This window comes from Hoplias malabaricus, chromosome 8, assembly GCF_029633855.1.
Source record: "Hoplias malabaricus isolate fHopMal1 chromosome 8, fHopMal1.hap1, whole genome shotgun sequence".
NCBI lineage: Eukaryota > Metazoa > Chordata > Actinopteri > Characiformes > Erythrinidae > Hoplias > Hoplias malabaricus.
In genome coordinates, this window is record NC_089807.1 from 35495333 (window position 1) to 35513373 (window position 18041).

An 18041-nucleotide genomic window follows, 5' to 3' on the forward strand; every position below is an offset into this window, starting at 1 on the left:
CAAAATTAAAATGTTCTGCTGTGAACAGAGAGGAAAGAGAAAACCTGGCATACAGGACTGAAACACATTTTTTAACCCATGTACAGACACTGGGGCATGTAAACAATTTAGACCCGTTTTGAGCATGCAAACAGACTGGAGAGTTAACAAGTGGTGAGGAAACATCCTCTGAATATTATAAAAAGTGTTTTTGATTCAAGTCCTGAATGTCATCTTTACAGCAGAATGGAGATTCTAGGAGCTGGCAAATAAGGATCATATTTCATCTTTTTTTTTCTTTAATTAAAACCTAAATTAGTTTTGACTGACTGGGTTTTCTTGTTTCACAGTTTGTGGGTTGATAGGGTCCAGATCCCCAAATTAAAGTGCACATGCTCTGAAAAGGTGATTTATTTTTCTCCCATATTATTTCCTCTTTTAAAAAGCCACCTCAAAATAATATGCAATTAATGTCAACAAATGTTTGTTAATATTTTTAATATTAGAGAATCGTATCTTCAAATTTCAAACACACTTATTCATATGCAATATACTGCTTCAGTAACTCAGTAACCATTATAATGGTTGTGGTTTATTGAAATTCAGTATCTGTCATTCTTTTATAGTATTATTAAGAATGTTAATTCACAGTCAAAGTTCATTCATTGACTTGCTGAACCCAGATAATTCTGTGGCTGAATTGTGTGATATAACCCAGCACTTATATGTGGGTTAAAGCTGTTTATTCAAGTGATGCTTCATCTGTATGCAGTGGTCATTCTACTGAAAACTCGAGGCATTAACAGTGCAGGCCCGTGGCACTGTTTTGAGGAATATAATACGATTAATTATGTGTTTCTATGGAGACCTGGGAGTGCTCTTAGTAATGGGTTGTGGTGTTATGAACACATCTTCAGACCTTCCTGTTCTTTCATACTATTAGTGTCACTGACAAGGCTAACACACTTCGGGGGAGCAGGCAGTTTTGGAGTTAAAAGTCTCTTCGTCACTGATCTACCCAAATTAATTTAATCAAATAAATATTTAGTATTTTTTAGGTTTGTTAAGAGTACACAGTTCTCTTAAATTCAACATATTTAAATTCTTACGGGAGCTTTTAATATTGTTCCACATAATATTTCACAATCTTTCTGCAGAAAGCCTTTACAACTGTTGAAGTTCATAATTATTATAAGAGAATTTTTCTGGATATGCATGCTAAGTAGCCTGTAGGGGATGAAGCAGAGATGATTTATAATAAATAATTTTTCTGTCAATTGTTTTCTTTTTTTTTTTTTTTGCCAGGCCTAGCTTGTCATGAAGTGCTGCTACCGAAATATATTTGAGAGCACTTTATTGGCTTACTTTATTTTTATGTTTTGCTGATTTAATATTTGGGGGCGGCACTGTGGCGCAGCAGGTCGCAGTCACAGCTCCAGGGATCTGTAGGTTGTGGGTTCGATTCCCGCTCTGGGTGACTGTCTGTGAGGAGTTTGGTGTGTTCTCCCTGTGTCCACGTGGGTTTCCTCCGGGTGCTCCAGTTTCCTCCCATGGTCCAAAAACACACGTTGGTAGGTGGATTGGCGACTCAAAACTGTCCGTAGGTGTGTGTGTGAATGTGTGTGTGTCTGTGTTGCCCTGTGAAGGAATGGCGCCCCCTCCAGGGTGTATACCCGCCTTGTGCCCAGTGATTCCAGGTAGGCTCTGGACCCACCGCGACCCTGAACTGGATAATGTTCCTGAACTGGTTACAGATAATGAATGAATAATTTAATATTTTATTTTTATATTTAACTGAAATTGTACAAATTAATTTTAGTATATCAATTTCAGTTGTTTATGGATATCTGTGTGTTGTCAGACTTGTGCCCAGTGATTCTGGGAAGGCTCCGGACCCACCCTGACCTGAACTGAATAAGCGGTTACAGATACTAAATGAATGAATAAAATGTGTGTTGTCACAATTAAGTATGACAGGGATTAACTTGGGCTTCTCATTGAAAGACTACATGATAGTGTGTGCTAACTAATCTGAACTTTCCTTTATTAACTATGAATGTCTTATGTTTTACTCTAGGTCAAAGCGCCCCATCCCTGTTTCAATGTCCACGCCAAGAATCGACACTTCAATACCTATTATCCCTCACCAGAAGGTATGCACAGGTTAATAATGAATCATCAATTCATCACGAATAATAGACTCTTCAAACCAATCAAATTCCTGTTCTAATCTCCTAGCTCTTATTGTATGATTTGAGGAGTTCCACTTATGGACTAAATGCCCCAGGGTCAACATTAGCTAAAGACCTTGTGCTAAGACAAGGATTCAGTTTTATTTAGAAGTGTTTTACAAAGGATTCATCTCTTTCTCAGAGAAACACCAACTTTTTCATTTAATGCCTTTGTGTTAAAGTCCTATATTGCCCCCTAGTGGATTTAGCACGAGATGCAGTCTGTCCATCATAGCCGCTAGATTTAGGGCTGAACAATTTGGCCAGCATTTCTAACTGCACTTTTACTGACCATTTCTCTGGCTTTGATTTGAATTTAGATTATTTTCTGTAAAGATTCAGAACATACTTGCTTTACCCAAAAAGACCAGCGTATGCACTTACACTGATCAGCCATTACATTATGAACACCACCTTGTTTCTACACTCACTGTCTATTCTCTCAGCTCCACTGGACTATACAGGAGTTCTTGTAGTTCTACATTTACATAATGTATTCCATCTCTTGCTCTGCATACTTTTTCCCCATTTACCCTGTTTCTTAATGGTTAGGTCCTCCACAAGACTACCACAGAGCAGGTATGATTTGAATGGTGGATCATTCTGAGTGCTGCAGTGACACTGACAAGGTGTGTGTGTTGCACTGGCAAGCGTGGATCAGACACAGCAGTGCTGCTGGATATCTTTTAAATACTGTGTCCACTTTATTAAACACACCTACCTCGTTGGTCCAACATGTAAATATAAAGTCAGAGACAGCTGCCGGCTAGATCTTTTTGAGTGGTGTGAGCACTGCTGTGTCTGATCCACTTGTACCAACACAACACGCACTAACACAACCCCACACCGTCATTGTCGCCGCAGCACTGAGAATGATCCACCTGTCAAATCCCTGTGAGGGTCCTGATCACTGAAGAACAGGGCTCTGCTTCAGTGTTACTCCTCTTAAAAATGATTATTTTCTTTAACCTCCACATTTGTTTAGTCAATGTGTTGTTCTATAAGATTTTGTGTTCTGCTATGAACAAGACAATATGTTCTGCCGCTGTCTTGATGCTCTGCAACCATGACAACAGAACCCTGATTGATCAGTCTGATTTTAATGCATCTGTATGATGCAGAAAATAGAACAGGCTCTAATTGAAAAAGTTTCAGACTCTGTGTGAAAGACGCCATTAATATACATATGGTATTTTTTTTTTTTTTTTTATTTTTTTTTTTCAGAATTTGACGTGTAGTTTCTCATCTGTGTGAATAGGCCTTTAGTCTGATATCCAGTTCATCTCCTCATGTCCCGTTTTTTTTATTCACATGTCTCCTTCTTAAAGGGCCAGTCTAATCAAATCAATGGTGGCCTTTATGCCTCTGCTGAAACAGAGTCCTACACTTTCAGCAAAAAGGAGCTCAACCAGTCCTCACCATCAGCACCTTCCTCAGGGGGCAAATCCACCCCCACCCAAAAGAAACAGCAGTACAACTCTCCCATTGGCCTGTACTCAGCCGAGACGCTGAGAGAAATGGTCATGCTGCAGGAGAGAGTTAAAGGCCTGGCTTCAGGCGAGCCACTGGGGTATGTAAGAAGGCACTGAAACCTAGAGGCAGCAGCCATGTGTGGTGAGACCCTACAAAGTCGGTTGAAGGATGGCCGCTGGTAGCATCACGCAACCTATAGTGAATACCGAATAGGGAGTAAAGAATTCACCTTATGTAGCGTGTTGTGAAGGGAAATGCTACCAGCGGTAACTTGCTTGTCCTTTTTATTTTCTGACACTTCAGTGTTATATCCTTAATTTTAAAAGAATGAAGTCTAAATCTGGTTAAATATCTGCAGACACTAAATTGAAATCTGACCAGATGTGTTTAACCACTGCCATGGTTCCTGCTGGATAAATAGCAAGGGGTTTCACGCACCTGACTGTTGACTGGCATTTGTTGTATGACAGAAGGATGACAGCAGTGAAAGTGCAGTAAGTCGTCTGTAAAAGCTGTGGCTTCCTAACCGTCCAGGATTAACAAGGACTCTGGTTATGTTAATAATCAATTTCACATACTGCGGAGGGAGGGGGGGAATGAAGATCTACAGCTACCGATCCCCTGCTGATGTATACGTACCTCACATGTCACCTGTATGTGTATGTTTCCAAGAAATACTGTCTGTTTTTAATGGTAAACTACAGTGTAGAATTCATTCATTCATTCATTATATATATATTATATTTTTTATTATATCATAATTATATAGCTAAAATATTTGGTGAAATTTAGAGAACCATATGGCCACATGCCCTTTTTTAAATAACCTGAGTGGTCTTTACCTACATTGTAAAAATATGTGAGTTTATCAACAAATGATAAATATACTATACTTAATCAGCGTGAATATTTTGATGCCCATTGAGGGAGTGGCTCAAGTGTCCAGCCAATTTAGTATCACAGACCTTAAACAAGTCTGTTAGAGTTTGTGCCCCTTAGGATTAGCTTCCTTGCCTCTTTCAAGTAATCTGACCTGGATTCCTAGGGTGATGCATGCACCAAAAACGTTCACGCATAAGACCTATTCAGGCGGGGTTCGTTATACGTGGGCAGCTGGGGTAATATAATTTTACCAGAGAACGTCAGTAATGTTTATGGTGGCTTCGCCCTGGATAAGAAATCTTGGTGAAAATAAGAGATGGGAGTAGCTCCTCAATGTATCATCTCACAGTGTGGATCAGACACAGCAGAGCTACTGGAGTTTTTAGACTACTGTTCTGAGTACAGCCTTTCCACCAGAAATATACAGCCCTCAAAGTCCTGATCATCTAGTAATCAATGTAAACAAAAGTGACAAAAGTGACAAAAATGACTGAAAAGGTCTATTCAAATGGAATTTTAAAAACAGGAATACCCCATGTCCACAGGTAAAACTAATCCTGTCCTAAACTGATCTCTAAAGTTTCTAATGATATTCTTCAGGATGTTAAATAAACTAGGTTAAGCATGATTAGAATTTGACAGGGATGTATACTCTTTCACCATACATAGCTCAAAGATCTTCTTTCATTTGTCTAATTTATAAAATATTTTTGAAATAGTGACCAGGTACCTGTCCTGGTCCAGGGCAGAAAGAGCTGGCATTTGTTTTGCACATTTCAATACCTTTTTAACAAGATCTGTGCAGTGAATCATCTCTGAATGTCTCATAGCACAGTGGGAATCTCATAACCATAAAGTGATTGAGTTTCGCTGTTACCAAGACCAGAGAGAGAGAGTGCACCTGTCGCTGGTGACTCTAAAAAAGGCTGTGGACTGACAGAGCTCCGGTTTCTTACTGTCACATTCCTAACTATGACAGCACTATATCTCTCACTCTCACATAGACTTCACAAATCAGCCCCTTTACCTTGCACCATTTTAGCAATCCATCATTTAAAAAGGTGTCTAACTGACACTTTATTTGCTATTTCTTTGTATTTCCCTGTAAATTGAAATACTCACTGATATTTCTGTGCCCACAATCAAATTTCCATAATCAGAATTACCATTTAATTCATTTGACATTGAAGATACACTTCTATTTGATCAGATTTTCAGTCCACACCAGAAGATTGAAGCGCAAATCCAGTCTAAAGCTAGAAATATACTTGGTGTGAACAACACGTTGGCGTACACATGATGGCTGCCTCGTGCACGTCCTCAGAAATCAACGTGACGCATACACAGTAGGGGCAGTGCAGGCACTCAACAGCATCATAATGGCAATAAGTGTTGAAGAAAGGCTGAGTCCTTGCCACTGCATTGACAAATATGCTTCTCAGACCAGCTGGTCTGTCTTTTAGTGGAAGCTTCCAGTAACACTCGTAGTACAGAGACAAGTATGTGTGACTGATAGGCTCCAGGGTGGCACATGCTTCTAAGCGTTGGCCCTATCACCAGGGGATTGCAGATTCAAATCCAGGCGATCCCTGAGTCATCCAAGACTGGGAGTCCTAGTATGTGCAATTGGCCTTGTTCTCTGGGTGAGTATGCTGGGGCCCCCTTCTCCCCTAAAACCTGCCCGTGGTGCTGACTAGAATCTTTCAGCTGATGTGACAGATTTGGACAGTTTGCATTCTCATCTGAGTTGCTTAAGTGTTCAGGATCACCAGTTTGAAAAGAAGTGGTGGGCTAGCTTCAAGTGTCTCAGAGAAAGTGTGTGTGTGTGTGTGTGTGTGTGTGTATGTATATAATGATCACAAAATCCCACGTTATACAGCATTTCAATCTATAACTTGCTAAAATTAGATAAGCCACATGAAATGGCTTGGCGAACTAAATACAACTTTTAATTAAAAAATTACTTATATAAAAAAAACTATTATTCAGGCTTTCATAATATTTGGGGCCCATTCGTTGAATATTTACAGTGTACAGACTTAACCCAAGTGATGGAAAATGCTGTGTAAATGTTCCTCTAAGCTTTACTCTACAGTTAATTGATACCCAATACCCAAGCCTAATACCTGAATATACACCAACACAACTATAAACAAAATTGTGTTGAGTTTTTACTTTTTTTCTTTTTACTGTAAACCTTGGAACTAATAAAAACCATGTTGGCAAAATGATGGGATGACTTTGCTGGAATGGCAGCTGCAGAAATGTTTTTACGCTTGCTAGGGAAAAATATACTAAAGCAGCTGACAACTGATGCTTGTTGAAATAAGTCTTTATAGGTATTAGACCTACCTTGAAAACCTCTCAGACCAAGCAGTGTATACAAGATGCCATATGTAAAGGTTCAACATGCCAAAGTCAGCTTATGATAAAAAGTTTAATGTTGGACTGTATTAACTTCGGCCATGAGAGGCAACAAATCTTAACTGCAAAGTCCATACTGAATTATTCAACAATATGGAAGCGTCAGCACTCCTAAAATTCTTGTCAGTAATGAAACTTAGATATAGATGACAGCCTCAACATATCTAAGATAAAATTGTATTAGTAAATTACTAACATCTTACTACATTTTTGCCATGAATGTGGCCAATGGGCAGATATGGCATTAAATACAAACTACCGATCCTAACTTTATAGGTATTTGTGTAGATTTATGTCTGTTGTCTAGAAATGTATGGATGTCATGAATCAAAATGAACAAACTCCTGCATTAAAATGTAAGTAAAATGTCAATCAGTTGCTCTGCATACTTTGGTAACCCCTTTCACCATTTTTTATTAGTCATAACCCCCACAGAACCTCCAGATAGCAGGTTTAATTGGGGGGCGGTGGAAGATTCTCAGAGCTGCTGTGACACAGATGCAGTTGTGGTGTGTTTGTGTTTGTGTTTGTTGAGCTGGTACGAGTGGATTTGACTAAACAGCCCACTGTATTAAACAGAGCTGTCTTGTTTGTCCATCATTAATAATAAATAATAAAAAGACAAATTGGATGAATTCATTTTTTATATACATACGCTGCCGTTGTTTGCACATTGTCATATGAATATTCGATTAGTTGAGATGGAAACAATGCAACTCCTGTATTCACACTGTTGCATGCTTTTTATTAATAATTCAGCCTTCTTGACAGGTAGCTGCTGTGGGTGTGTAGGAATATCTCACCCTCTCACTCCCCTCCTGCTCTTACATCACTCTTTATGTCTTCTTTTTTGGTTTCCACCTTAAAGGATCTTCGCACATCTTTCAGCATTGTCATAAACCCTTAAAGCTGGATTGTGACGAAGTGGCTAACAGTTGTTTTTATTCTCTCTCTCTCTCTCTCTCTCTCTCTCTCTTTTCCTACCATAGGTTATTACCAACACACCTGCCAAGTTAGTACAATGCCTCTGGGTGCTTTAGTGCTGTGTGTGGTTTATCTGCATGCACTTTATACCGTGTCTTTGTGGAGTCTAGTGTCCCATAGCGACCCACTATGGTATACCCCAGATACAGAGGTAAACTCTGCTGCTGCTTTCTTGTGTTTCCTACCACCGCTTGATATCATATCGCAGCAGTAAAACAGCAGATTTAATCTGGCTTGCGTTGGGATGTGATGGTGTGGGTGTTTGGCGCTATGCTGGGCTGTGGTGGGGTCAGGAATGGTTGGACTGCAGACAAGTTTGCCTGATGATCTCTGCTGCTGCTGCATGTCAGTTATTTTTCAGTCTTAATTCCAGAGAATAGTCTGGTGTCAGCATGATAGTCGCATAGAACTGATGGGGTGCTGTGACCCAAACTGTTGATGTGATGCGCTTGTATTCATAATTATTTCTTCTGGTATTTAAAGGAGCTGTCTTGTGTTCATTAATATATATTTTTTGATATTTAATATAAACTCTTATAGGATCTCCATATATTATAACAGTCATTGGACTGGGCATTGAGGTTCAGTGCCTAATTATTATGGTACCCATCAGTTTTTAAATAGTAGGTGTTTGCATACATATTCAAAGCCCTACAAATCCCTTTTGGTTAAGAAGTGTTTATTCTAAATCTAGACTTTATATTGGGTGCCTATATTCTGATATAAACATAGTTAAAATACATTTAATTTACTCTGCAATCCAATGTGATCAATAAATATACCCACTTTAAGCAACTCTCATCGTGTTGGGGTAATTCCACACCTGTTTTAGATTTAAACATTTTTTTTAAATTGAAGAACTGATGTAGAATTTTATATTTTATCTCGATATTTAACTTGTTGGACAAAGGATTAAAGCAACACTACACAGTATTTTCACCTTGAAATTACAGCTTCAAAATCATTGTCCTGCTCCACTGACCTACAATAGGGAAAATACAGCCACGTTTGTTACAACTCCAGACTCAGCACTTTATGTAACTGTATCAAACTGTACTATGTAACTTTTGGAGGAGGGTATGAATCCTACCGCTTCCTCCTCATTGATTTTAGTTCAGTGCTGTAAAATTATTATACTGGGGGAGCCCCAGGAGTAGAAATGACAGGCTCTAATCTCCCTATTACAGGTCAGTGAAGCATCGCAATAATTTTGAAGCTGTAAATTATATCAAAATATTACACAGTTTTTCTTTAAAAGATACAGAAGCTACAAAATACTGCAAGAAGCAGATTAGCTCCTTTAAATGGTTCTTCAAGAAACTTCTTATGCTCTCACTATTGCCTGTCTTATCCTCTAGCCTTCAGGCCTGCAGCACTCATTCCCAATTCACCCTCCCTTCCTCTCTCTTTTCCACCACTCCCCCCCCAATATTGAAATAACTCCACCACCACAGCACCGAGTACATGCCCAGTTTCAACCCCATTGCCCTGAAGGACACTGCTCTTTCCACCAACAAGCCCATAGAAGTCAAGGGCCCTGGAGGCAAGGCCACCATCATCCACGCCCAGTACAACACCCCCATTAGCATGTACTCACAGGATGCCATAATGGATGCCATTGCTGGTCAGACTCAAGCCAAGGGTTCTGAGCTTTCTGGGTAAGAGCGTGAGTGCCATATCTTTGTCGCCTGCTTGCATGAGCCACCCTCCCTCTTGCTAGTCCATTAGCTTTTTTTTATCAGACTACAGCTGTGTGCTAAAGTTCCTTTAAACTGATTCTAGATACTTGATCTTACTTTGCTATCCTGCATTCTCCTGTTTCTAATATGGTGGTGATCTTGGTTGTTGGTTAGTTGGTATGTTCCTTTTGGGTTGATAGTAAAACAGAGCACATGGAAAGCATTTAGTCAGTGGAATAGTCTGAGATGACGGGTGAGCATGATACTTCTAGTCACATTTCCTTTAGGATATTTTATGATTGTTATCTTCTGTAGAAAGGGTGTTAGACTTTGTTGTTTTGGTATGTGTTCCGATATGTTGCTTGTTGCATTGCTTTAATGTGATACTGTTTGTTTCATACTAAAGTGAAACAGAACAAGCACAGGGAGTTTTTCTTTATTCTATTCTATTTAAAGGCTATTCCTGCTTTTTTGTTATGCCTTTTTTTACACTCATAAATTGCACAGTGTTTGAATGAGTTTGATCTGTGTGTGTGTGTGTGTGTGTGTGTGTGTGTGTGTGTGTACCTTCTTTAAAGTAAAACGTGTATTCCTGACACAATAGAAATTTTGTGGGCGATGTATAATTCCAGAAATAATAGAGATAAACCATAGTATGTAATTATAAGAACATGTGATTTTAAGAACATTTTATGCCACTGATACAATGATAATATAATAGCATATTAACGCAGTTCAATGTTGCCAAATCTTTTTAAAGAAAAGTAGCTAAAGCTTGCTTGAAAAGTCGCTAGATGATGCAATGTGCTAATTTTCATCACCACGTCGTATTCACATATTCCACCTAGCAGGAAATCACATGATCACTTGTTTGGCTGAGACCGTTGGTTGATTATTGAGAGAAACCAGCCGCTACAACAGCACTTAATTTATATGATAGGACACCCCGGCTGTACAGGATAAACCATACAAACTGACTATGTTTACAAAGAACAACTTCTCTAAACATCTGAGAAATAGAAGCAAGAAGAGGAGTGGAAACACACCAGATTTATACTGGAGAGAAGCAGGAGCAAGTATGTGTGTGAGAAAGACGTAGAGCTGTGAGTTTATGAGATTTAAGATGTTTCAGCATGAACAAAATGTAATAAAAACTTCAAAATAGCGACGCCACATTTACCTTATTAAATAAAACAGCTAATACACCACTAGGCTTTGTGAAAGAGTATATTTATGGATTTAGTCAAACTTGGTCATTTGATTAATTTGCAATTAAAAGCACACACTTGTGTACATAGTGCGAGAACTGAGTCTCATGGGCAAATTTAGCGACAGGAAGTAGTTAAGGTTTGTACAAAAAGTCACTAGATTTGTCACTAGTCACTTTAAAAAAACTCGCAAAAGGGGTCTGAAAAGTCACTAAATATAGTGACTTTTAAAAATAAATATATTTTTAAAAAAGAAACTAAGACGCTAAGTTGGCAACACTGACAATTACACCCCTTCAAAAAGCATTTAACTGAACTTAAAAAAAAAAAATACATTCAGAAATTGGATTTAGCATATAAATATCCATAATTACATAAATAAATAAAAACAACAAATCGACATAACTGCTTCTGAGAAATCCAGAAAACAAAACTTCTATTGGCAAAAATATTGGTGAGGTTCATGCTTATGTATACCATCACACAAGTTACTCAATGGTCAGTATTAAATCAGCCAAAAATATTACTGGAAATATGCATATATGGTACAAAAAAAGTACGCAAAAAATTGTACGTAAATTGGCAGGTACATGTAGGTGGATTGGCTGTGCAAAGTTTTTATAGATGCGAGTGTGTGATCCTTTCTACGGTGTGTATCTGCCTTGCACCTAATTATTCAGGGTTGGCTTTGAACCCACCCTGACCACTCCCTCTCTTGTGCATCTCGTGTATATACATGGCTTTCCCCTGCTCCTCCCAATGCCATTTCTCTTACCTTTGCCCACTTTCTCTGTACTGCACTGCTGTCTTCACAACAAAGACTTTACAATTTACATAAATTAATGAAGGAGGGTCTATAGATGTAAGCATTGCTCTACCTTTGCATTTGAGAATTAATGCCTTTGGTGATTAATTTTCCGAATTGTTTTAGGCTCATATATTATATACATATCTTTTATATCAGACACTAAATACTGGAAACCACAGTATCACTGCTGTCATCCTTCTGTGAAAATGATTGCTATAAACTGATAAATTCTTGCATTTGTGCTTATAAATTAGACATGATTTTGCTATTTCGATACTGCTTTTCCTCTTCTGTTTTTGTGAATGCTTGTTGCAGGTGCTGCCCATTTCCCCTGGCATCTGTTTTTATATATTTTTTATGAACAGTTTATGGATCCACAGCCAAAAAAAAAGGCTTACACTCAATGACAGTTAATCTGCATGATTACATTCAGGCATATCCCTGTGTAATTAGCATCAGGCACATACAATAAACAGAGCTTAACCCAAGCAGCTAGACCTGTGACCGTGCTGGCTGTGTTTGATGGGTGCGACTCTCTCTGTGGTTGCAGTAGTCTGCCAGTTAAAGAGCGTGTTGTAGACAGTACTACCCCAGTGTATCAGGCTGTGCTCCCCAGCGAGAACCAGGAGCTGGAGCCCGCTGAGTGGGCCAGAAGAGCCGCCCAGCTGCAGTCCAAGTCCTTCCGCGTCCTCGCGCACATCACTGGCACCGAATACAGTGAGTCTGCCCTCCGGACTCACCAAGAGTTTATCTCACTTTCACTCAAGTCTCACGTCAGAATATGCTTCACTGATCACAGTTCAGTTAGTTACGCAGATCTGTGCTGGAAGGTCTGCATCTTGTGTGCTCATTCTCAGAAAAAAACAAGGTATTAAAATAAATTCAGTATTGATTCATTATAAATAAATTTAATATTAATGGTTAAGCCACATAACCCATGGAATCAGAAAGTATTGATTCCTAAAGTTGGTTTGCAGTATGTTAAATTTGTTAAAGTTTCATATTTAATTCAAATGTGCACTGATGAAATGGTTTAGATACTGAATATAATCATTTAACAGCCAAATAAACCCCCCACATTTAAAGGGATTAATTGAAAACAATTATAGCTAAACAGAGCAGAAACCCTGTTATGGATTATTTAGAATAAAGCCCACAGAAATAAATAGTGAGCTGTTACTCTCACTGTAAATGCTGGTGAAACAATAGCAGGTTCATAGCTAGGCTGGCCTTACATATGTCATCTATCCTAGCCCTTGTTTACGATAACATTCTTCTCCCTTTTCTTCTCATTTTTCTTCCACACAGTGCAAGACCCAGATGAGGAAGCTCTTAGAAGATCAAGGTAGGCAGCTAGCAGCAGCTCCTGGTGGCCAGTCAGAGACACCATCAATTGGTTGGTGTTGAGAGCCAAATTCAGCACCACTTTGGAATATGTGATCAGCCAGACCCTCCTAGTCTCACTCCTCTCTGTGTTGAACTTGAAGCTAAATTACAAAGTTGTCCTTATATTCTATATACACAGAAAGCTCACACCAGATCTAACCATGTCAACTTTCTTTACATTCAAATCACACCATCTCAGAAACCCTGTGGAATAGTGCTAGTATCATTCTGCATGGTTAGTCAAACTTAAAAGGACAAGAAACACTACAGGATGCTCAGTGCATTTGAACTCTCATTGATATTGAGTAGAGGAGTGGAGGTCACTGTCCCTAATCCATTTCTCCACCCCTCCCTGTTCTCTGTCTGTCTTTCTCTTTCCCTCTGTTTCTCTCCCCTCTGTGTCTGTCTTCCCGCCATAGGGAAATGTTTGATTCGGAAGCTAAAGGCCCTCGTTTTGCTAAATTGAAAACCTGGCACAATGGCCTGTCTGCCCAAATTCTTAACGTAGTCCAGTAGAGCGCACAGGACAGACAGCAGTAAACAGGTGGCATTGCTCCAGAAAGCATACAGGCAAAGCATGTGAGACAGAGAAAGAAGAGAAGGATAAAGAGAGAGAATGGAATGCTGGCGAGAGACGAGAGGCTTTTTCAGCACCAGCACATGGACGGATTTCATATTTAAGCTTGATGCTTACTCTTGGGTGAAGTTTGAGAGTTCTTTGGAATGTGGTGGTTATCATGTTATCTGTCTCTTATATAACTTGTATCTGATATTGAGTGAATAAAAGCTGTTGCTCTGTGTACTGAAAAAAGCAATCCTGTTGGTGGCTTGTTGGCATTTTGCTTAGATTTTGTTTGTTGAGCTGTTGAAATTAGAAGTATTTAGAGCTGCAAAACAGAACTGAATTATGAGAGGAGCGAAGAGAGAAGCTAATATTTTAGATTCAGTACTGTGCAAGTCAGAGACCACCCTTCATATATTTTATTACCAGGCAAAACCATAAATTCAAAAAGGCTCAAGGACATAGTATTTTATATGCAACATACTGAATAGCACCCCCTAAATGTGAGTGAGTGGCACCACTTTGTTAGAAGGTTTAGACTAACACTTAGAATTTTAGGCTAACAGAGAGTGAGCGAGCTATCGTTGCTTAGCTTAGCATCTAATATTTTCTGGAATATCACTTGAAATTGAATACAATGTACTTGGTGACCATTTTGATTGGAAATGAAATAAAATAATAATAATAATAATGGTCTTTTCATTTAGCACAGTACTGTAAATTATTTAAAAATATACTGTAGTCTCCTGAATCACAACAAGAGTCTGTGTTACCATGTAGCCAGACAGTCGACTGCTGCGCTAATGTCTGGACTGTGCACTGCAGAGCCACGTTCCACAATCTCTACTTCATTCTTGCAGCTCTTAAATACAGTTTACTACCCTTTTCTGCACAGGTTGTTGAGAAAAGCTTTATTAAGGCAGGACAGTCTGTTTCTGGAATTAACATGTAGTCAATGCTAAGTTTATCTTCTACTTAATTAATTACAGGCATCCATGTCCATTAAACTGACACACATTGACATGATATATAGCTCAGTAGAGCTTAGCAAAGCATTAGATATAGATCAGAATCTCTGATACAGCATACCTCATGTTTTAGTCACTTCATTGCTGCTCTACAGGCAAATACAGTCACTATAAGGACAGAAGCCAAGCTGTATCAAGTTAGTTATCAAAAGGGCTGAAGCGCAAAGTTTAAATACCTGTGTATTAGGTTTCTTCGGCTAGGATTAGCAGCCTCTATGTAGATCTGTTGTGGCTAAGAGGACATTTGAAGGAGATGGAAGCCCTAAGATCCCCACACCTTTGGACTTCTGTTCATCCCTCCGGCCAAAGGGATAATACAGGACAGAAAGGAGTCTGTAATGTGTGAGTAGAGAGGGGGGTGTACGTCTTGCGAAGGTAATTCTGCTTGTGATTGTGACGTAGGGAAGTTTTGCTGTCTTTGCCATGGGTTGTTGCTGGCTGGATGGTTTGTTGTTTGTTAAAGTGGATGCGTTTGCTAACTGCCTGGCCACCCTCATCTCATTCCATCTCTTGCTTTTTCTCTGCTACCCTTGACCCCACCTCCTCCCTCCCTACATGCAGTGCTTGCTGAGTAAAATGTGTGTCCTCACTATAGTCTTTCTCTCTCCTGATGGCTGGCCCTTCTCTCACTTTTCATTTCTCTTCCTCTTCTTCAACCCGTCATCTTCATAGAAATACAGCGAAAGCCAAGTTTTGAAAAATATATTTCATACTTTGTATCATTTGCTGCTAAACCAACTTCATTTCCCTTCATTTCATACCTGTGCGGGTCCTGTCCTTTGTCATTAAACAAGTACATAGTAGGTTAGGTTTAGTGTCAGTGGTTTGTTCAGAGTTTTGTATTATTAGTGTTACTGTATATAGTTAGTCATTAAAGGAACACTAGGTAGTATTTTTAATGTAAAATTACAGCTTCAAAATCATTGCGAAGATTCACTGACCTGTAATAGGGAGAATAGAGCCTCTGTCATTGCAACTACAGGCTCAGCACTACAGAAATTGCACTATGTAACTTTTGAAGGAGGGTAGGAAACCACAGCTCCACTTGCTTAATTTCCTCACAGTGCTGTTTAAATTAATTTAGCCCAGAAACATAAATACCAAATCTTACCTAGTGTTGCTTTTATAGTAACAATTGTTTAAATATGTCTTCTTAGTTTGTTCCTTTTTTTTTTGTCAGTTATGATATTTCTATTTTTAGGGCTTTTTCCCCTTAGGTTTTACTTGCTTAGGGTCAGGAGCTTGGGTTATGTTAGGTTGATGGTAAAATCGAACAGATTTTGTATGTGTGAATGGGTGTTCTCTGAAGAGGCACCAGCAGTTTCAATCCAGCAGTTTAAGGCCAGGTGGCACTGCTGTAAATAAAGGCTCTGATGGCTTCCATTCTCTCCAAATTTAGTCTTCTTTAATGTCTGGATTACATGTATGCTTAAGAGTGTTTATAAATATTCTTCGGATTGACTCAAATTCATCCTTCACTGACCTGTAATCTGGAGAAAAGAACCTCTGTTGCTGCTACTCTGGGCTCAGCACTGCAGAAACTGCACTATGTAACCTTTGGGGCAGGGTTGGAGACCACTCTCCACTCCCTCTCCTTCCCTAATGGTGTCAGTACAGTGTTGTAAAATTGAATTACAGTAGGAGGAGCTCCAGAAGCAAAAAGCCCAAATCTTACAAAGCGTTCCTTTAAGTATCGTTAATTATTGTACACTTATTGTAAAGTGTCAGCACATGTGTGAGTGTGAATAAACGTGTAGGGTGGCATAGGTTTTTATCAGGTGATCATTAGAGAGAGCATACTCATGATGGATCTCGTGTGTATGTGTGTGTGTAACTTCAGTAACAGTCAGTCCTATAGTTGCAGTGTATTTTTTATGCTCTTGGCCACCTGATATGTTTTCTACTGTATTTCTCTTCACTCCCTCACCGCTGTCTTTCTGTGTCTATCTTCTGCCTCCACTCAACTAACTAGATCCCTTAGTGATTGATCTGTGATGATGGATTAATTTAGACTTAATCCCCCCTTCATGGATATTTTTTAAACACAGATGTTACTTACACACATAACAGAAATGCACTGAGCCCACCTGACATGTTCACCACAGAAAGTGATGAAGGCTTCCTTATCACCAGCAACCACCATCTCCAAATCAAACCAAGATTTGACTCTGATACAGTGCCAAACTCCTTCATTTCTTGGGATCCATGTATTTGTCATTTATGGCATTTGGGAAGTGATAGAGGTTATTAAAAAAAGGGTAAACATTTTGAAATTGGAGAGGTGGATGTGCATTTGTATGTGAGAAAGGGTCAGCCATCAGTCCACCACCAGGCCTGCTGCTGCTAGGTGCCTGCCTCTTATCTTTTCTCCTCTGCCTGGGCATCTTCCCCTCCCAACAGATTTTCCCCACTCACCAAATGTTTGCAAGTCACTTCACTGATTCTAAGCCACCAAGACAGGAGTTTGTGGTTTATCGTCTCCACACTTTGAGTCTGGGAGAAGTTATTTTTCCTAACCCTACTGTAACCACAGAGAATGTGTTTTTACTTTCTTTTGCACTCCAGACACTGATGACCTGAAACATTTCTGCTCATGGGGGAATATTAAAGTTCCCCTCCGGTCAACAGCCGAAACCTTAAAAACAGTCCGCTCATGACTTTAAAATGGATTAGATGTAATTCAGCACCTTGAACTTCATTCAGTCTGCAGGGATGTATGAATATGCAAATAGACCCCACATATATCCAGCCTCTGCTCAAAAAAATCTGCTCCACAAATTAGTGGTATTGATTCACAGCTACTTGATTAATTGCCACCAGAGTCACTGTTATTTAGCTTGATCAGACTTCATAAACTGGGTTGCCTAGTAATATTTAGTTAGGATAAGTGGATTACAATAACTGGAGTTGAAAATTGAATATGGTGGGTATGTTGTCTCATGTCATGGAGCCTGTTGTGCTCTCATGACAATTATATATATATAATCTGTCTTATCTGTTCAGATTTTTGGGGAATAATGTCATAGCTGTAGATCTCTCAGTTTGTGTACATAAACCTGAATAGTATCTTACACTTCTCTGTTTTTGCTAGTCTCTTATTTCTTTGAATTAGGCTGAGTCATAGTCAAAACTCTTATTTGCATGAGATTAAGACAGACGCCTTGCTGTAAAAGCATGTAGACCCAACCCTGTTGTGTGTGTATAACAGTATTTGTGGGTGCCCTTGGTCAAATGACATATTTTGGTGAATTTGGGAGATTATTTTACAATACAGCAGTTGTCAGACAGTCTTATCCACAGTGGTCTACAGTTTGAATCATGTTACAGTGGGAAGCTAATGTAGCACTGACGATCTTCTGCCTGCGTTGGGATTCAAACCCCAGACTCCCAAGCCGAT

The 18041-nt window shown here is 39.2% G+C and overlaps 1 protein-coding gene across 2 annotated transcripts in view; it reads left to right on the forward strand.

Annotated features, from left to right (window-relative positions):
• ldb3a (LIM domain binding 3a) overlaps positions 1–18041 on the forward strand; it is a 66185-nt gene that overhangs the window by 32877 nt on the left and 15267 nt on the right. For both annotated transcript variants that reach the window (XM_066679703.1, XM_066679704.1), the window contains exons 4-5: positions 2057–2132; positions 3539–3780. In XM_066679703.1, the coding sequence (XP_066535800.1) occupies positions 2057–2132; positions 3539–3780 (318 nt within the window). The remainder of the gene's footprint in view (positions 1–2056; positions 2133–3538; positions 3781–18041) is intronic.